Source organism: Piliocolobus tephrosceles, chromosome 8 (genome assembly GCF_002776525.5).
Source record: "Piliocolobus tephrosceles isolate RC106 chromosome 8, ASM277652v3, whole genome shotgun sequence".
In the NCBI taxonomy this organism is placed as follows: Eukaryota; Metazoa; Chordata; class Mammalia; order Primates; family Cercopithecidae; genus Piliocolobus; species Piliocolobus tephrosceles.
Window position 1 is genome coordinate 6,752,545 of NC_045441.1, and position 20,944 is coordinate 6,773,488.

Here is a 20,944-nt window from a genome sequence, read left to right on the forward strand (position 1 = left end):
GATTACAGGCATGAGCCACCACTCCTGGCCTGGTCTCTGGTATCTTTATTTTCTTTTTCTTTTTTTTTTTTTTTTTTTGAGACGGAGTCTCGCTGTCGCCCAGGCTGGAGTGCAGTGGCCGGATCTCAGCTCACTGCAAGCTCCGCCTCCTGGGTTTAGGCCATTCTCCTGCCTCAGCCTCCCGAGTAGCTAGCTGGGACTACAGGCGCCCGCCACCTCGTCCGGCTAGTTTTTTGTATTTTTTAGTAGAGACGGGGTTTCACCGTGTTAGCCAGGATGGTCTCGATCTCCTGACCTCGTGATCCGCCCGTCTTGGCCTCCCAAAGTGCTGGGATTACAGGCTTGAGCCACCGCGCCCGGCCTTATCTTTATTTTCTATCAGAAAAATAGCATGAACAGAAAAAGTATCTTGGTTTAACCCATATGCTACTTTGATTTAAATGAGCAGATTTTTTTTAAATGTTGTATCTCTGTGGACAATTGTAAACACTCCCAAGAAAGAGAAAGGGCTCAGCTAGTTTCTATGGCAACTTAATGTCAGAAACCTAATTCAAAACTCTTAAGGCTTATTTTCAGAAACTTTCTTTTTTTATTTATTTATTTATTTTTGAGACAAGGTCTCGCTGTGTTGCCCAGGCAGGCGTGCAGTGGTGCAATTGTAACTTGCAGCAGCCGTTACTTCCCGGCCTCAATCCATCTTCCCACCTCAGCCTCCTGAGCAGCCGGCACCACAGGCATACGCCACCGTGCCTAGCTGATTTTTTTTTTTTTTTTCCCAGAGTCTCACTCTGTCACCCAGGCTGGAGGGCAGTGGCACTATCTCAGCTCACTGCAACCTCCGCCTCCCAGGTTCTAAGCGGTCCTCCTGCCTCAGCCTCTGGAGTAGCTGGTATTACAGGCGTGCACTACCATGCCCAGCTAATTTTGTATTTTTTTTTTTTGAGACGGAGTCTCGCTCTGTCGCCCAGGCTGGAGTGTAGTGAGGCGATCTCCGCTCACGGCAAGCTCCGCCTCCCGGGTTTACGCCATTCTCCTGCCTCAGCCTCCCAAGTAGCTGGGACTACAGGCGCCCGCCAGCGCGCACGGCTAATTTTTTTGTATTTTTAGTAGAGACGGGGTTTCACTGTGTTAGCCAGGATGGTCTTGATCTCCTGACCTTGTGATCCGCCCGCCTCAGCCTCCCAAAGTGCTAGGATTACAGGCGTGATCCACCACACCCGGCTAATTTTGTATTTTTAGTAGAGATGGGGTTTCACCATGTTGGCCAGGCTGGTCTCGAACTCCTGACCTCAGGTAATCCACCAGCCTTAGCCTCCCAAAGTGGTAGGATTACAGGCATGAGCCACCACACCCAGCCGGGGCTGGTTTATGATTATTATTTTATTGTAGAGACAGGGCCTTGTCATGTTCTCCAGGCTAGTCTCGAACTCCTGGGCTCAAGCAGTCCTCCCACCTTGATCTCCCAAAGTGCTGAGATTACAGGCATGAGCCACCACCCAATCTTCAGAAACTTCTTTAAGGGTCTGGGCGAGGTGATGCTGGTTGGAAATCATATTTTCAACTTATTTTTGCTATTTGTATTTATTCATTCATCAAATAACTGCTGAGCGTCTAAACCTAGGTCAGTCCTGGGCTAGGCACTGGGGAATAAAATGTGGACAAGAGAGAGAGGGTGCCGGCTGGAGGTTTGGTTATTTAAAAGAGGCTGCAGGTATCCCTGAGAGAAACGGTTCACTGATGACACTAGGGTGCATACCATCCTGGTAGGAGGATATATTTGGGGCAAAGTGAAGATGCCCACTGTTTTACCAAGGAAACAGTCTGAGGTCCTGATCTAGGTATCCTGAACTGTCTACTTCTTTTTTTTTTTTTTTTTGATATGAAGTTTCACTCTTGTTGCCCAGGCTGGAGTGCAGTAGCATGATCTTGGCTCACCGCAACCTCCACCTCCCCAGTTCAAGCCATTCTCCTGCCTCAGCCTCTCGAGTAGCCGAGATTACAGGCTCGCGCCACCACACTTGGCTAATTTTATATTTTTAGTAGAGACGGGGTTTCTCCATGTTGGTTAGGCTGGTCTCGAACCCCCAACCTCAGGTGATCCGCCTGCCTCAACCTCCCAAAGTGCTGGGATTACAGGCGTGAGCCACCGCACCTGGCCTTAATTGTCTGCTTCTAAGCCACTGTATGTTTCTGATTGCAACATGGGATCTATTTTTGCACTTTTTAAAAACTTGAGGCTGGGCACAGTGGCTCACGCCTGTAACGCCTGTAATCCCAGCACTTTGAGAAGCCGAGCAGGGCGGATTGCTTGAGTCCAGGAGTTTGAGACCAGCCTGGGCAACATCGTGAGGCACCCATTTCTACCAAAAAAAAAAAAACAAAAAATTATCCAGGTGTGGTGGTGTGTGCCTGTAGTCCCAGCCTCCCGGGAGGCTGAGCTGGGAGAATTGCCTGAGCTCAGGAGGTCAAGGCTGCAGTGAGCTGAGATCACACTACTGCACTCCAGCCCAAAGAGCGAAACTCCGTCTCAAAAACAAATAAAAATAAAAATGAAAAACAAACAAAAAACATGAATCTAGCTTTTAAAAAGGAGATCCTAGGCCAGGCGTGACGGCTCACACCTGTAATCCCAGCATTTTGGGAGGCCGAGGCAGGTAGATCACTTGAGGTCAGGAGTTCGACACCAGCCTCTGGTCAAAATGGTGAAACCCCCATCTCTACTAAAAATACATTTAGCCGGGTGTCGTAGCATGTGCCTGTAGTCCCAGCTACTTTGGAGGCTGAGGCAGGAGAATCGCTTGAACCCGGGAGGCGGAGGTTGTAGTGAGCCGAGATCACGCCTCTGCACTCCAGCGTGGGTGACAGAGGAAGACTCCGTCTCAAAAAAAAAAAAAAGGAGATCCTGACACATGCCACAACATGGATGAACCTTGAGGACATTATACTCAGTGAAATAAGCCAGTCTGAAAAAGACAAATACTATATGATTCCACTTATATGATGTCCCTAGATAAAGCAATCAAACTCTTAATCTTTTTTTTGAGGCAAAGTCTCGCTCTGTCACCCAGGCTGTAGTGCAGTGGCGCAATCTCAGCTCACTGCAACCTCCGCCTCCCAGATTCAAGTGATTCTCCTGCCTCAGCCTCCCAAGTAGCTGGGATTACAGGCTACCGCACCCAGCTAATTTTTGTGTTTTTAGTAGAGATGGGGTTTCACCATATTGGTCAAGCTGGTCTTGAACTTCTGATCTCGTGATTTGCCTGCCTCAGCCTCCCAAAGTGCTGAGATTACAGGTGTGGGCCAGTAGTCAAACTCTTAGAAGTAGAAAATACAGTGATGTTTACCCGGAGCTGGGAGGTAGGGGAACAGGGGAGTGGTGGCAGCTCAGTGGATACAGAGTTTCCGTTTTTCCAGCTGAATAAATTATAGCGATCTCTCATTCAATAATGCACCAAGAGTTAACACTATTGTACTATACATACACTTACAAATGGTTAAGATTATATATTTTATGGAATGATTTTTACCACAGTAATTAAAAAGAAGAGCCTGGCACAGTGCTGGCCATATAAAGGCTCGATAAATGTTTGCTGAAAATTAAAAAAGAAAAAAAAAAAAAGGCCAGGCGCGGCGGTTCACACCTGTAATCTCAGCACTTTGGGAGGCTGAGGTGGGAGAATTACTTGAGACCAGCAGTTCGAGACCAGCCTGGGCAATGTGGCAAAACCCTGTCTCTCAAAAAAAAGTATATTAAAAAAATTAGCCAGGCATGGTGGTGTGTGCCTGTAGTACCAGCTACTTGGGAGACTGAGGTGGGAGGATCGCTTGAGCCTGGGAGGTCAAGGCTGCAGTGAGCTGAGATCGTGCTACTGCACTCCAGCCTGGGCAACAGAGAAGACCCTGTCACAACAGAAACAAAATCTTGAGTTGTCTAGTCCTGGCCTCAGCCTCAGAATATTTCTTTCCGAACATGTTAGTGTTGTGGGTTGGAAATGCTGGCTTGATTTCCTCCTTTTTGCCTTTTGAGTGTGTGCAATTTATGGTATAGCTAGGAAATGTCAAAGTCAAGACATTTGTAGGAAAATCACATCACTTAGCCCCATCTCCTGTGCCGGACGAGTCCTGTGTGTGTGCTTGGTGACAATGGCTTTGAGTCTGTCAACTCCAGACTGAGGTCAGCCTTACACACCCAGAGTTCCCAAAGCTGAAAACAGGCCTGCCTCAAACGGTACCCGCTAACATCTGGGGAGCCTTTTCAGCTTATGGAGCACCCCTGTATGTGTTTGTCTTAGTTCAGGCCACCATCTCCACCTTACCAGGCATCCAGAACCTTCTCCACACTTTGCCAACAGAGCTCGTTTGCAGAATTGAGACCTTAGTTAAGGTTTGTTGAGGTTTGTGGTTTTGTTTTGTTTTGTTTTTTACAATTGTCTGTTCCCACCCACATTCCCTTGAGATATAAATAGAAAAAAAAAAAAAAGGAGGTTTCATGAGTAAGACAAGACATTTGAGCTACATCCACTTGATCCTTGAAAAGGAAATCTAAGAGGTTTTAACTATCACTTTTTCTAGCCTATATAAGGTAGGTCAGCAAGGTAGCAAAAGCCCATCTGTTGTTTTGCTCCTTCCGCTCTTTTTCCTGATTCTTCTTGGGGGAAACCTAAAACGGTGAGTAACTGGTGGACCTACCAGACCTCAGACTCTTCTTCACTGCGTGCGGTGAGTAACTGGTGGGCCCACCAGACCCCAGACTCTTCTTCACTGCATGCATTCGTATTAGGCTTAGGTGCTTAGACTCCTCTTTTCCCATGGCTTTGACACCTGGAAGGATTTTAATCTCTGGGAGATGGGCTTTTCCTCCATCTGCTTCCACCTTTCAGGACATATAGCATACCTTCTTCCGCAGAAGGTCTGCAAGCGCCCAAACTGTATCCCTTCCCATGTGGAAATTGCAACATTGCATCTCTCGGGCTGGTGTAGGAAAATGCCAGTGCATTTGTAACATGGTTTGTAGCTGCCTGTGGAAATGACTGATTATGTCAGTATAATTTTTATAAGAAAACAATTGAATCCTTCTTTAGGTCATGTATTTTTTTTTTTTCATTTTTGGCATATATTCAAAAGAAGGCTCTGAGATAAAAAGGGCTGGGGTCTTTTTGGTATCTGGTTTTAATTTGGATATTCTGTCCCATCACTTAATACAAAACCATGCTTATCACATTTTAAAAATTCTAGACAGGCCTGGCTCGGTGGCTTATACCTGTAATCCCAGCAACTTGTGAGGCCGAGGTAGGCAGATCACCTGAGGTCAGGAGCTCGAGACCAGCCTGGCAAACATGGCGAAACCCCGTCTGCACTAAAAACTCAAAAATTAGCTGGGCGTGATAGTGCGCACCTGTCATCCCAGCTACTCAGAAGGCTGAGGCAGGAGAATCACTTGAGCCCAGGAGGCAAAGGTTGCAGTGAGCCGAGATGGTGCCACTGCACTCCAGCCTGGGCAACAGAGTGAGACTCCATCTCAATTGAAAAAAAAAAAAAAATCTAGACACATGTACAGTTTCAGGAGGCCTGAGAAGATGTGTTTCCCCTGGATGTGCATGTTGCTGCTTGTGGCTTATCGCATCTCGTTTATTCTGTGTGAGTAGGTAGAAAATGAGCATCACGGACGTGCTCAGTGCTGACGACATTGCAGCAGCTCTCCAGGAATGCCAAGGTAGAGGGGACACGGGGCGGGATGGGATTTCCTCACAGCTTTGCACCTTCAGCGAAGCAACACAAAATCAAAATGTAGGCCAGGCAGCCAGATGCAGTAGCTCACACCTGTAATCCCAGCACTTTGGGATGCCGAGGCGGGTGGATCACAAAGTCAGGAGTTGGAGACCAGCCTGGCCAAGATGGTGAAACCCCATCTCTACTAAAAATACAAAATAATTAGCTGGGCGTGGTGGTAGGCGCCTGTAATCCCAGTTACTCGGAAGTCTGAGGCAGAGAATTGCTTGAACCCAGGAGGCGGAGGTTGCAGTGAGCTGAGATCGCGCCACTGCACTCCAGCCTGGGAGACAGAGCAAGACTCTGTCTCCAAAAAAAAAAAAAAAAAAATGTAGACCAGGCCTGGTGGCTCATATCTGTAATGCCAACACTTTTTGGAGGCCAAGGTGAGAGGACTGTTTGAGCCCAGGAGTTTGAGACCAGCCTGGGCAACATAGCAAGGCTCCATCTCTACAAAATAAAAATAAAAACTAGCAGGGCATGGTGGCATGCGCCCGTGGTCCCAGCTACTCGGGAGACTGAGGTAGGAGGATCACTCAAGCCCAGGAGGTTGAGGCTGTGGTGAGCTATGATCACTACACTGCACTCCAGCCTGGACGACAGAGTGAAACTCTGTCTCTAAATAAATAAATAAATAAATAAGAGCTTGGCTGGAAAGTTCGTGGAATTGGAGAAGAAAACTACTATTTATTAGATAACTAAAATTATAGAGATCTGGGATCTGAGCACACAATTACACTTCTGTAAGACAAAAGAAACCTACAAAACATGAAAGCAAGAAATCACTGAAAGGCCAGGTGTGGTGCTCACGCCTGTAATCCCAGCACTTCGGGAGGCCGAGGCCAGTGGATCACTTGAGGTCAGGAATTCAAGACCAACCTGGCCAGCATGGCAAAACCCTGTCTCTATCCAAAATACAAAAATGATCTGGGCATGGGGGTGCACGCCTGTAATACCAGCTACTCAGGAGGCTGAGGCAGGAGAATCACTTGAACTCGGGAGGCTGAGTTTGCAGTGAACCGAGATCACGCCACTGCACTCCAGCCTGGGTGACAGATGAGACTCTGTCTCAAAAAAAAAAAAGAAAAGAAAAAACAAGAGAAAGAAATCGCCAAAGGCCGTTTAGCCTGTTGAAATCCAGTGATTGCATTTCACCCTACCAATTAGACCAGGGATGTTGCGGGCTGGGCTACACAGCCTGTAAAGTGGGCCAGGGGGAGTGGGAGGCGCAGAGGAGAGGAGGAGGGAAAAGGGAAATGGACAAAACCAGCTGGAGGAGGGAAGGCTGGGGCAGAGGGGACATGGGATGCCATCACAGAGCCATCAAATCTTGGCTGTCCCAAAATCTTGGACCAGTTGAACATCCCCGTAGCTCAGGGATATTGTTGAAGTATTTTTAATCATCTGTGTTTTCAGTACCTTGGCCCCAGTATAGAATGTGATCCAATGAGTGTCAGAATAACCCATTCTCTGTTCTTCAGACCCAGACACTTTTGAACCCCAAAAATTCTTCCAGACGTCAGGCCTCTCCAAGATGTCAGCCAGTCAGGTGAAGGAGGTTTTCCGGTTCATAGACAATGACCAGAGCGGGTACCTGGATGAAGAAGAGCTTAAGTAAGCTTTGTCCTGAGTCTGTCTGGTACCCGGCACTGCTGGGTGGCCCTGGGGTGCAATGGGGGCCACGATGCTGAGTATTTCTTCAATGGCCAGCCTCAGTGTTGGTCATTCAGCCAAGCATCAATAAAGCAAAGGACATGAGTCAGCTGACCACACATCTACCCATGCAAAGCCCTTAACACAGGCAGTGAAGACTGCAGGTGCAAAGATTCTTTTTTTTTTTTTTTTTGAGACAGGGTCTCGCTCTGTCACCCAGGCTGGAGTGCAGTGGGATGATCTCAGCTCCCTGCAGCCTCCGCCTTCCAAGTTCAAGTGATTCTCATGCCTCAGTCTCCCAAGTAGCTGGGATTACAGGTGCATGCCACCACGTCCAGCTAATTTTCGTATTTTGAGTAGAAATGGGGTTTCACCATGTTGCCCAGGCTGGTCTCAAACTCCTGGCTTCAAGTGATCCTCCTGCCTTGGCCTCCCAAAGTGCTGGGATTACAGGTGTGAGCCACCGCACCCGGCCACAAAGATTCTTTGGTGTAAGGGATTTCCTTTGGCAAATGGACTTTAAAAAACTAAAACTTTGGCTAAACGTGGTGGCTCATGCCTGTAATTCCAGCTACTCAGAAGACTGAAGCACAAGAATCTCTTGAAATCAGGAGGCAGAGGTTACAGTGAGCCGAGATTGTGCAGCTGCACTCCAGCCTGGGTGACAGAGAGTCTATCTCAAATAAATAAATAAATAAAAATTTAAAACACTAAAATTAAAATGGGATCTTAAAAATGGGCCAGGCACTGTGGCTCACACAATCCCAGCCCTCTGGGAGGCTAAGGTGGGCGGATTGCTTGAGTGAGCCCAGGCGTTCAAGACCAGTCTGGACAACATGACAAAACCTTGTCTCTACAAAAAAATACAAATGTTGGCTAGGCGTGGTGGCTCAAGCCTGTAATCCCAGCACTTTGGGAGGCTGAGACGGGCGGATCACGAGGTCAGGGGATCGAGATCATCCTGGCTAACACAGTGAAACCCCCGTCTCTACTAAAAAATACAAAAAAAAACTAGCCAGACGTGGTGGCGGGTGCCTGCAGTCCCAGCTACTCGGGAGGCTGAGGTAGGAGAATGGCGTAAACCCAGGAGGCGGAGCTTGCAGTGAGCTGAGATCCGGCCACTGCACTCCAGCCTGGGTGACAGAGCAAGACTCTGTCTCAAAAACAAAAACAAAAACAAATGTTAGTGGGGCATGGTGGGGAGCACCTGTCGTCCCAGTTCCTTGGGAGGTTGAGGCAGAAGGATTGATTGAGCCCAGGAAGTTGAGGCTGCAGTGAGCCATGATGGTGTCACTGCCTTCCAGCCTGGGTAACAGAGCAAGACCCTGTCTCAAGAAAAACCCAAAAACCAAACCAAAACAAAAAAAAACCTTAAAAATGAAATGCCCACCATTGGTTTCTACAGCTTAAGGAAACCTCTGCTTGCTAAGACCTTGGCTAATTATTGCAAGTGCTGGAAACAGATGATTTACTTAAAGGAAAAACAAAAGTGTAAACACAGAGATGCATGATCTTTCAGAAAACCCCCATGGATCTTTATTATCCTGTAGGTTTTTCCTCCAGAAGTTTGAGAGTGGTGCCAGAGAACTGACCGAGTCAGAAACCAAGTCCTTGATGGCTGCTGCGGATAATGATGGAGATGGAAAAATTGGAGCAGAGGGTACGTCCACGCCTGTACGTAGCATAAAACACTCTAGCTCAGGAAGCATCCATGAGAGCTTGGGCTGTGAGATCCAACCGATGTGGCTTAAAACCTCCCTTTCTTAACCTTACTGAGCCTCAGTCTTCTCATCTGTAAAATGGGACTAAAGTAAGGATGCAAATGATGTGTGTGAAAACCCTGGCATAATGCTCGGCAGGTGGTATAGAAGCTGGTCACACTGGGCCGGGCGCGGTGGCTCAAGCCTGTAATCCCAGCACTTTGGGAGGCCGAGACGGGCGGATCACGAGGTCAGGAGATCGAGACCATCCTGGCTAACACGGTGAAACCCCGTCTCTACTAAAATACAAAAAATTAGCCGGGTGTGTTGGCGGGCGCCTGTAGTCCCAGCTACTCGGGAGGCTGAGGCAGGAGAATGGCGTGAACCCAGGAGGCGGAGCTTGCAGTGAGCTGAGATCCGGCCACTGCACTCTAGCCTGGGCGACAGAGCGAGACTCCGTCTCAAAAAAAAAAAAAAAAAAAAAGAAGCTGGTCACACTGGTCATTGTCTAGGAGCTGCAAAACATCCTTCACCTGACTAGGGGACTAGCTAGCCACCTGGCCAATTATTTGCAAGATGCCATAATACACCTGCATATAGCACAAGGAATTTCCAATTTCCACCAGTGGGGTTTGAACCTCTCAGAATAAGGGGAAGATTTACATCTTCAGACCAGGGTCCATTGGCGTGCGTATGAAGGCCTCTTCGTTTTCAAGGGTTTAGACAAATATGTTTTATTGCACATTAGCCCGCCAAGTGGATAATATTAAATAGAGAACAAATAAGCAAACCTCATTTACTGCATCTTCCATAGGCAGAATCCTAGGTTTGAGCTTTAGAATACACTAGCACAGCTGTAGGACTATTTTCACTTGCTTTTGTCACGTTGCTAGCATGCTTTTTAGCTACTTTGTGCCTGCCAACTCAGCAGAACGTATGGTGGTCCTTCTGGTGGTGCCAATTTGAAATTTAAAACTACTACATTAGATGCTTATTTAAAAAAAGAAAAAAAACCTGTTCAAAATTATACCACTATCGCTTACTACATGGGAGTTAATGCAGATAGATAGCTCACAAAAACAGATCAGGTAAGGGGGATTGACTTATTTAAACATAACCACGGGCTGGGCGTGGTGGCTCAAGCCTATAATCCCAGCACTTTGGGAGGCCAAGGCGGGCAGATCCCCTGAAGTCAGGAGTTCAAGACCAGACTGACCAACATGGTGAAACTCCGTCTCTATTAAAAATATTAAAAATTAGCCGTGTGTGGTGGTGGGCTCCTGTAATCCTAGCTACTCGGGAGGCTGAGGCAGGAGAATCGCTTGGACCCAAGAGACAGAGGTTGCAGTGAGCCGAGATCATACCATTGCACTCCAGCCTGGGCAACAAGAGCGAAACTCTGTCTCAAAAAAAAAAAAAGATAAACATAACCATGAAAGATTTCCAAAGAAACAAAGTTTATCGATAAATATAAAGCAAATCCCCAGTTTTTTATATCAATCTGTAACATCCATACCTTGTTATTATTACTATTATCCTTCTTTTAGTAACAGAAGCTTTTGGAGGTAGGTTCAATGGAGGAGAGTCAGTTCAAAGTCCCACCCTATCAAATATATCCTAAAAATGCAATACCCAGCTACAGAAGAGAGAAAGAAAACCTCCCCTTGCTGTCTGCAATTGACCAGACGATAAGTTAAATGTTCACAGATGGCCACAGGTAATTACACTGAATTCATTCATTCATTCAAAATGAACGCATAGAAGTGATGGGCTTGACAAGTTCTAATTCAAAGGCCTCTATTGCAAAGCTGAAGGTGTTTGTTAAATAAGATTATTCAGAGAAAGGGAACCCTGTGGACTCCCTGGAGATATAGTCATTGATACCCAGGTCTCCTCCCCTCCCCTCCCCTCTCCTTTTTTTGAGATGGAGTCTGGCTCTGTCATCCAGGCTGGAGTGCAATGGCACGATCTCAGCTCACTGCACCCTCCGTCTCCCAGGTTCAAACGATTCTCCTGCCTCAGCCTCCTGAGCAGCTCAGATTACAGGCGTGCGCCAACACGCCCAGCTAAGTTTTGTATTTTTAGTAGAGACAGGGTTTCACCATTTTGGCCAGGATGGTTTCAATCTCATGACCTCATGATCCACCTGCCTCGGCCTCCCAAAGTGCTGGGATTACACGCGTGAGCCACCACGCCCAGCCGGTTTTTCTTACTTTTGTCCCCTCCAAGGGGGCCATGCCCATCATCTGACAATTTCTTCACTTCCTTCCCTCTTTGGAATTCTCATTGGCCACAGCATGTCTGTAAAGAACCAAGCCACCTCCACTGACCCTGTTCTCACCTCTTCTGTTCTAGAATTCCAGGAAATGGTGCACTCTTAAAAGCCCCAGTCTCTGGAGAAAAGAGAGAAAGGAATAATCACCTGGAAGGATTCCAAAGCCCTGGGAACGGGGAACCCCACATCCTACCCCTACCTAATTTGTTAATTTCCCCGGAAACCTTCTGCAGTTTGCTCATTGTTTCAGTGAGGTCATGAGAGAGTCACTCACGACTTTCTGGTGGTGGATATGCCCTGACGACTTCTGTAAGCCCCCCACCCCCCAACAGGCAATGCCTCTAAAAATCACCCAATAAAGACAGGCTTCTCATATCTGCCGATGTGTGGGCGTGTTTTTTTCTCAGCAGGATATTCAAGCAAGCTGGGACCAAGGGCTTTTCTCAGATTTCTGGTCCCATCAAGCTTGGAGCGGGCCACGCTGGTGTTACGCTTGAGCAAACAAGGAAATCAGGTTTTGGAGGATTTTTTTGGTTGTTTCTTTAAAGTCACAAATAAATGCCATTGTCATGCTAGGATTTTTCTCAGCAAATCTTCTGAAACTGAAATTAAAAGAAAGGGATTTTAGCCAGCATAAAATCACTTTTTTTTTTCTTTTCTTTTTTGAGACGGAGTCTCACTCTGTCACCCAGGCTGGAGTGCAGTGGCTCAATCTTGGCTCACTGCAACTTCTGCCTTCCGAGTTCAAGCTATAGTCCTGCCTCAGCCTCCCAAGTAGCTGGGATTACAGGCGCACACCACCACACCTGGCTAATTTTTGTATTTTTAGTAGAGATGGGGTTTCACCATGTTGGCCAGGCTGGTCTCAAACTCCTGACCTCAAGTGATCCACCCACCTTGGCCTCCCAAAGTGCTGGGATTACAGGCGTGAGTCACTGCGCCCAGCCAATCACTCTTACCGGTGTGTTTTCTGCCATGCGTTAGTTAGAAAGCCACTTTGCTTTTAATTAGGACAAACAGAATACGTGTTTGTAGCGGTCTGTAAAGCTCAGGAGAGACTTGCGTTTCCAGGTTAGTACAAACGAACCCATTTCCTCTTTATTATATGTTTATTTATTTTGAGACAAGATCCGGCTCCCTCACCCAGGCTGGAGTGCAATGGCATGATCTCAGCTCACTGCAACCTCTGCCTCCTGGACTCAAACCATCCTCCCACCTCAGCTTCCTGAGTAGCTGGGACTACAGGCATGTACCACCACACCCGGCTAACTTTTATATTTTTGGTAGAGGTGAGGTTTCGCTATGTTGCTTAGGCTGATCTCAAACTGCTGGGCTAAAGCGATCCTCCCACCTCAGCCTCCTAAAGTGTTGGGATAACAGGCATGAGCCACCGCACCTGGCCTTACTTTTTATTGTTTATTTGTTAGTGATGGTGGGGGCGGGTCTCGCTATGTTGCTCAGGCTGATCTCAAACTCCTGGGCTAAAGTGAGCCTCCCACCTCAGCCTCCCAAAGTGTTGCGATAACAGGCATGAGCCACCGCACCTGGCCTTACTTTTTATTGTTTATTTATTAGACATGGTGGGGGGGAAGGTCTCGCTATGTTGCTCAGGTTGGTTTGGAACTGCTGGTCTCAAGCCATCCTCCCACTTCAGCCTCTGAAAGTGCTGGGATTGCAGGTGTGAGCCATCACAGACCCATTTTCAAGTCTTTTTCCCTCCTTTTTTTTTGAGACAGTCTCACTCTGTCTGGAGTGCAGTGGCATGATCTCGGCTCACTGCAACCTCCACCTCCCGGGTTTAAGTGATTCTCCTGCCTCATCCTCCCGAGTAGCTGGGATTACAGGTGCCTGCCACCATGTGTGGCTAATTTTGTGTGTGTATGTATGTATGTATGTGTGTGTGTGTATATATATATATATATATTTTTTTTTTAAGACGGAGTCTCGCTCTGTCGCCCGGGCTGGAGTGCAGTGGCCGGATCTCAGCTCACTGCAAGCTCCACCTCCCGGGTTTACACCATTCTCCTGCCTCAGCCTCCCGAGTAGCTGGGATTACAGGCGCCCGCCACCTCGCCCGGCTAGATTTTTGTATTTTTTAGTAGAGATGGGGTTTCACCGTGTTAGCCAGGATGGTCTCGATCTCCTGACCTCATGATCCACCCGTCTCGGCCTCCCAAAGTGCTGGGATTACAGGCTTGAGCCACTGCGCCCGGCCTAATTTTGTATTTTTAAAGACAGGGTTTAACCATGTTGGCCAGGCTGGTCTCGAACACCTGATCCCAGGTGATCCGCCCGCGTAGGCCTCCCAAAGGATTCCAACCCAATCTTAGGCATGAGCCACCATACCTGGCCGCCTTTTTCTTCGAGAAACAAGCTCTCAAAAAAAAAAAAAAAAAAAAAAAAAAAAAAGGGCTGGGATTACAGGCATGAGCCATATGCCCAGCCTAATTTCTCTTATTTCTTTTCTGTCAATCAGGAGGGCACCTGAATAGGAAAAATGACTAAAGGTGGGGGGGTGCGGGTTATATGGAGCCCCCAGGGGACACTGTGTCATTAAGTCTTATATAGCAAGACCCATCTCTACAAAAATAAACTAGTGCCCCAAGAGGTTTCCTCCTAGTCACAGGTGGAATTAAATGCTCCAAGAGCGTTCCCCAAATCCAAACAACACAATTAAAAACTGCTGTGGGTAAAGCCAAGCTCATTAGGATTGGATTAGGTCAAGACTATTAGGCCTGACTGTCTTAGGGAAAATGCTTAGATGTATACAAAGGGATAAATAGCCAGAAATTTTTTTATTTTTTTATTTTTTTTTATTGAGACGGAGTCTTGCTCTGCCACCCAGGCTGGAGTGCAGTGGCCGGATCTCAGCTCACTGCAAGCTCCGCCTCACGGGTACACGCCATTCCCCTGCCTCAGCCTCCCAAGTAGCTGGGACTACAGGCGCCCGCCTCGTCGCCCGGCTAGTTTTTTGTGTATTTTCTGTCGGTTTTTTTTTTTTTCTTTGAGACGGAGTCTCGCTCTGTCGCCTGTCGCCCAGGCTGGAGTGCAGTGGCCGGATCTCAGCTCACTGCAAGTTCCGCCTCCCGGGTTCCCGCCATTCTCCAGCCTCAGCCTCCCGAGGACCTGGGACTACAGGCGCCCGCCACCTCGCCCGGCTAGTTTTTCGTATTTTTTCAGTAGAGACGGGGTTTCACCGTGTTAGCCAGGATGGTCTTGATCTCCTGACCTCGTGATCCTCCCGTCTCGGCCTCCCAAAGTGCTGGGATTACAGGCTTGAGCCACCGCGCCCGGCCTTTTTTTGTATTTTCTATTAGAGACGGGGTTTCACCGTATTAGCCAGGATGGTCTCGATCTCCTGACCTCGTGATCCGCCCGTCTCGGCCTCTCAAAGTGCTGGGATTACAGGCTTGAGCCACCGCGCCCGGCCCAGAAATTTTTTTTTTTTTTTCTTTTTTTGAGTCAGAGTCTCGCTCTGTTGCCCAGACTGGAGTGCAGTGGTGTAATCTCAGCTCATGCAACCTCCACCTCCCGGGTTCAAGCAATTCTCTTGCCTCAGCTTCCCGAGAGCTGGGATTACAGGCGCACGCCACCACACCCAGCTAATTTTTGTATTTTTTGTAGACACAGGGTTTTGCCATGTTGGCCAGGCTGGTCTCAAACTCCTGGCCTCAAGTGATTCACCTGCCTTGGCCTCCCCAAAGTGCTGGGATTACAGGCGTGAACCACTGTGCGCAGCTGGATTTTCTATAGGTAGAATTTCAATTGGTTATTCATAAATTTTATTCTACTGTTTCAAAAGTACAATGTAAATGGACAATTATTTTTGTCCATTTCAAATAACATTACACTACTTTTTCATTCTTCCAACCCGATCTTAGGGACTCATTTCAGAGTCTCTCTCAACAGCCAATAAGCAGCAATAATGCACTATCTCTAACACCCAAGAAGTGCCAGGTGGTACACTTACATGAAACCTGATAATCTCGTCTTTACTCATACTGAATTTTAATTATGTTATTTGGATTCTGAGCATGCTCTGCTGGGGTTGAGGGGGGATTTACCCACCTGTGCATACAAGTAAAACTCTTTGGGGATTAGAAAAAAATTTTTTAGAGATGGGGTCTTGCTATGTTGCCCAGGCTGGAGTGTGGTGATGCAACCATAGGTCACTGCAGCCTCCACCTCCTGAGCTCAAGTGATTCTCCTGCCTTAGCCTCTCAAGTAGCTGGGACTACAGGTGGTCACCATTGCACCCAGCTAAGTTTTGAATTTTTTGTAGAGACAGGGTCTTGCTATGTTGCCAGGGGTGGTCTGGAACTCCTAGCCTCAAGGGATCCTCCCACCTGAGCCTCCCAAAGTGCAGGGATCACAGGCATGAACCCCCATGGCCGGCCTCTTTGCACATCTGAGCATATTCATTAATTAGCACTTTTTTATTTAGTTATTTTTCTAAGTTTGCATTTTGTAAAAAAAAAAAAAAAAAAAAAAAAAAATTAGCATTTCCAAGTCTTTTATGGGAAGTATAATTTGAAAATAATTTTTTTAAGTTACCCGAGTTGAGTCATTACATAAATTTCATACAAATTTCCTATTCAACATGTATCTCACAATGAAAAGAATAAAAGGAGATGTAGTAAAATGGTAATATTAGTTATCGCCAGCTGGGAGGAGTACAGAACAGTGAGAGAAGACTGGAGCCTTTATAAAAGTGCAGCATGGGCCAGGTGCATTGGCTCATGCCTCGGCCTCCCAAAGTGCTGGGGGCCGAGGCGGCCGGATCACCTGAGGTCAGGAGTTAGAGACCAGCCTGGCCAACATGGTGAAACCCCGTCTCTACTAAAAGTACAAAAATTAGCCAGGTGTGGTGGCAAGCACCTGTAATTCCAGCTACTTGGGAGGCTGAGGCAGGAGGGCAGGAGAATCACTTAAACCCAGGAGGTGGTGGTTGCAGCAAGCTGAGATCACACACTGCCACTCCAGCCTGGGTGACAGAAAGAGACTCCATCTCAAAAAAAGAAAAAAAAGAAAAAGCAGCATGGTAACTACAGAAAATGAAGGAAAAAAATTAAAATTAAAAAGACCAGTCTGGACAACATAGGGAGACCCTGTCTCTAAAAAAAACTTAAAAATTAGCTGGGTGTGGTAGCATGCCCCTGTGGTCCCAGCTACTCGGGAGGCTGAGGTGGGAGGATCCCTTGAGCCTGGAAGTTGAGGCCACAGTGAGCCATGATCACTCCACTACATTCCAATCTGGGTGACGGAGCGAGACCCTGTCTCAAAAATAAATTAATAAAATAAAATAAATAAAATGAAAAGAGATGCAGAGTTTGCCCAATTATTATCACTAAACCAAAGTAGTAATAAATTCTTTGGTTTTTTTTTTTTTTTTGAGACAGAGTCTCGCTCTGTTGCCCCCAGGTTGGAGTGCAGTGGTGTGATCTCGGTTCACTGCAACCTCTGCCTCCCAGGTTAAAGTGATCTTCCCACCTCAGTTTCCCAAGTAGCTGGCATTATAAGCACCCACCACCATGCCCAGCTAATTTTTGTATAGTTACTTGAGTTGGGGTTTCACCATATTGGCCAGGCTGGTCTCAAACTCCCAATCTCAGGTGATCCACCTGCCTCAGCCTCCCAAAGTGCTGGGATTACAGGCATCAGCCACCGCACCTGGCCCAAAGTAGTAATAAATTCTGATTTCAAAAAAATCTTTCATGCCAAGAGTGTGTCCCACACGCAAATTAATGAAAGCTTGGCGTGCCGTTCTGTTCCCAAAATTTCTATTCATTGTTTGACTCGTTCGTATGTATTTTTATGTACTGAAGGAAAAGTTAAATATAACATACCCAAAATGAAATCAAAACTCTAGAGAAAATTATAACAATCCAGAAAAGGGACTGACAAACATACAGCCAAATTTATCTTTGTGCTTGCCTTCTCTATTTTTACCTAATTTGCAGATGACCACAGGTCTGCCTCAAGAGAGCTTGTTCTCAGCACCCAAACGATGCATGTCGACTTTGCTGTTGCTGAGACAGAGTTTTGCTCTTGTTGCCCAGGTCAGAGTGCAGTGGTGCAATCTCGGCTCACTGCAACCGCTGCCTCCCAGGTTCAAGCGATTCTCCTGCCTCAGCCTCCCGAGTAGCTGGGATTACAGGCATGCGCCACCACGCCTGGCTAATTTTGTGTTTTTAGTAGAGACGGGGTTTCTCCATGTTGGTCAGGCTGGTCCCTATCTCCTGACCTCAGGTGATCCGCCCACCTTGGCCTCCCAAAGTGCTGGGATTACAGGCGTGAGTCACCACACCCGGGCATATGCTGACTTTGAAATGAAAGTCTATGGCCAGGTGCGGTGCCTCACACTTGTAATCCCAACACTTTGGAAGGCCAAGGTTCAAGGATCACTTAAGCCCAGGAGTTTGAGACTAGCTTGGGCAACATAGCAAGATCCTGTCTCTACAAAAAATGTAAAAGTTAGCTGGGTGTGGTGGCGCAGCTGTAGTCCCAGCCATTCAGGAGGGTGCCTTGGCCCATGAAGGTGGAGGCTGCAGCGAGCTGTGATCACACCACTGCACTCCAGTCTGGATGACAGACCAAGACCCCATCTCAAAAAAAAAAAAAAAAGAAAGAAAGAAAGAAAAAAGAAAGAAATGAAGGTCTAGATTGCAACGTAGGTCACAGAGCTGAAAAAACAAGCATCCTGTTGTTTTCCCTAATTGCTTATAAAACAGGGCTGGAACGGTGGCTTTTATTTTGACTATTTTTACTTAATTATAATTTTGGCTTATAGTTTGGGAGAGTAGTTCATATTTTGGTAGAACGTGATTTTTTTTTTATTTTGTTTTTGTTTTTGTTTTTTTTTTGAGACAGAGTCTCACTCTGTCACCAGGCTGGAGTGTGGTGGCACGATCTCGGGTCACTGCAACCTCTGCCTGCTGGATTGGCAATTATCCTGCCTCAACCTCCCAAGTAGCTGGGATTACAGGCTCCTGCCACCACACCTGGGTAATTTTTGTATTTTTAGTAGAGATGGGGTTTCACCACATTGGCCAGACTAGTCTTGAACTCCTGACCTCAGGTGATCCACCCACCTCGGCCTCCCAAAGTGCTGGGATTACAGGCATGAGCCACCGCGCGCGTCCAGAACATGATCTTAAAACCAGCTTTGTGTGTTTGCTTTGGCAGCACGTATACTAAAATTGGAACAATACAAAGATTGGCATAAAAAAATAAAATTTTAAAAACCAGCTTTGTGAATGTTTAGTGGTTGAGACTAATCAGAATTATTAAAATACTTCAAACATTATCTAGTATTTTGCATCAGCATCTGTACATTATGAAGCATTTATAAGATTTTGTATTTACAAAATACTATGAAGTAGGATTTTGTAAATACATTTTTGTAAATACTATTTTGGAAGTACTACTAATTAGTAAATACTTCAGTCATTTGTAAATACTAAGTATTTTAATATTTAGCACTACTACATAATTGCACAAATCTGTAATTAATTAGTATTTTGTAATAGTTATTTGCTAAGTACTGCTACTCAGTAAATATGTTAGCATTTTGTAAGTAGTCATTTGCTAAGTACTGCTACACAGTAAACACTTTCATATTTTGTAAGTAGTCATTTGCTAAGTACTGCTACACTGTAAACACTTTCATGTTTTGTAAGTAGTCATTTGCTAAGTACAGCTATTCAGTAAATGTTTTAGTATTTTGCAGGTAGTCATTTGCTAAGTACTGATACTCAGTTAAATGCTTTGGTATTTTGTAAGTAGTTATTTACTAAGTAGTAGTTCTTAGTAAAGACTTAGTAGTGGTATTTACAAAGTAGTTCTTTCTAGCTCATAAGCAAAGGATAGCAAAACAGTGAAGATAGGAAATACTTGTCTATTTGTACAGGTTTACAGGCTACATAGTTAATTCTGTGCCGTGACTGCAGTTTAATTTTATGTAATGAGCACTCAGGAATCCGATTGCAAGCAAAAACCTATCTTGTATCTCTTCTGCTCATGCTAAGGTATGGGGTTACTTTGCAAACACTAAGAAGACAGATGAAATTGGAATCACTAGGATGGTTTCCACCTGGCCTGTTAATTTATTCACTGGAAAGACTCTTCATTTGCATATGTTTTCACGGGTTTCAAAAAGTCTACTTTTTTTTGGTTGGCGGGGATAGATTTTGACATTGTTTTCCTAGGGGTTCTACAATGAATGTAAATCTATTCACCTTAAGTTATCATGTTTTTGAGACAGGGTCTTGCTCTGTTGCCCAGGCTGGCCTACAGGGGAGTGATCACGGCTCACTGCAGCCTCGACCTCCCAAGGCTCAGGTGATCCTCCCACCTCAGCCTCCTGAGTAGCTTGGACTAGAGGTGCATGCCACCATGCCCAGCTAAGGTTTTTTCGTTTCTTTCTTTCTTTTTACTTCTTTTTTTTTTTTTTATAGAGATGGAGTCTCACAATATCGCCCAGGCTGGTTTCCAACTCCCAGGCTCAAGTGATTTGCCTGCCTCAGCCTCCCAAAGTGCTAAGATTACCGGTGTGAGTCACTGTGCCTGGCTCTTAAATTATTTTTAAATCATAAAGTATTTCAAACATAAGGAGAATATTGAGCACCATAATACCTGTGCACCTGCCGCTTCACTTGATCAAACTGTGGTATTACTTGTGTGATGGCTTTTTCATACGTCAACTTGCTTAGGTTTTAGATATGTAGTTAGGGTGGGCCATGAGACAGTTGGCCTGGGACTTGAAGGGTGGCATGAAGCAGTAGCCATAGTACTTTACTCTTGGGAGGCCAGTGCTGGTGGCCATTCATCTGGCCAGGCTGGTCTGGAACTCCTGACCTCAGGTGATCCACCCACCTCGACCTCCCAAAGTGCTGGGATTACAGGAATGAGCCACCGTGCCCAGCCAAGACGTGCAATTCTTGATATGTATTATAGGATTACATAATTGCACAATATCTGAAATTAACATCTAAAATTACATTCTAATATATATGTATATAAATATATATTTTCTAGTGGTTCTGCTTCTCCAATTGAACCATGACTGTTAGAAATTGTACCCATTTGAAATTTGTGAATAAAAAGGGTCACGATTGGGAGGCCGAGGCAGGTGGATCATGAAGTCAAGTGATTGAGACCATCCCGGCCAACATGATGAAACTCTGTCTCTACTAAAAATACAAAAATTAGCTGGGTGGAGTGGCGTGCACCTGTAGTCCCAGCTACTTGGGAGGCTGAGGCAGGGGAATCGCTTGAACCTGGGAGGCGGAGGTTGCAGTGAACCAAGATTGCGCCACTGCGCACTCCAGCCTGGCCACAGAGTGAGACTCTGTCTCAAAAATAAAAAAGTCACAAGGCCGGGTGTGGTGGCTCACACCTGTAATCCCAGCACTTTGGGAGGCCCAGGAAGGAGCATCACTTGAGCCCAGGAGTTTGAGACCAGCCTGGCCAACATGGAGAAACCCTATCTCTACCAAAAATGCAAAGAATGTGGGCATGGTGACGCACACCTGTGGTCTCAGCTCCT

The 20,944-nt window shown here is 46.3% G+C and overlaps 1 protein-coding gene across 1 annotated transcript; it reads left to right on the forward strand.

Annotated features, from left to right (window-relative positions):
- The first annotated feature begins 5,442 nt into the window (after nucleotides 1-5,442).
- LOC111534591 (putative oncomodulin-2) lies at nucleotides 5,443-11,771 on the forward strand. The gene is made up of 4 exons (XM_026447619.1): nucleotides 5,443-5,713; nucleotides 7,251-7,383; nucleotides 8,973-9,082; nucleotides 11,478-11,771. Exons 1-4 carry the CDS (start codon nucleotides 5,653-5,655, stop codon nucleotides 11,501-11,503), a joined length of 330 nt encoding a protein of 109 aa, XP_026303404.1. The 5' UTR covers nucleotides 5,443-5,652; the 3' UTR covers nucleotides 11,504-11,771.
- Nucleotides 11,772-20,944: the final 9,173 nt, after the last annotated feature.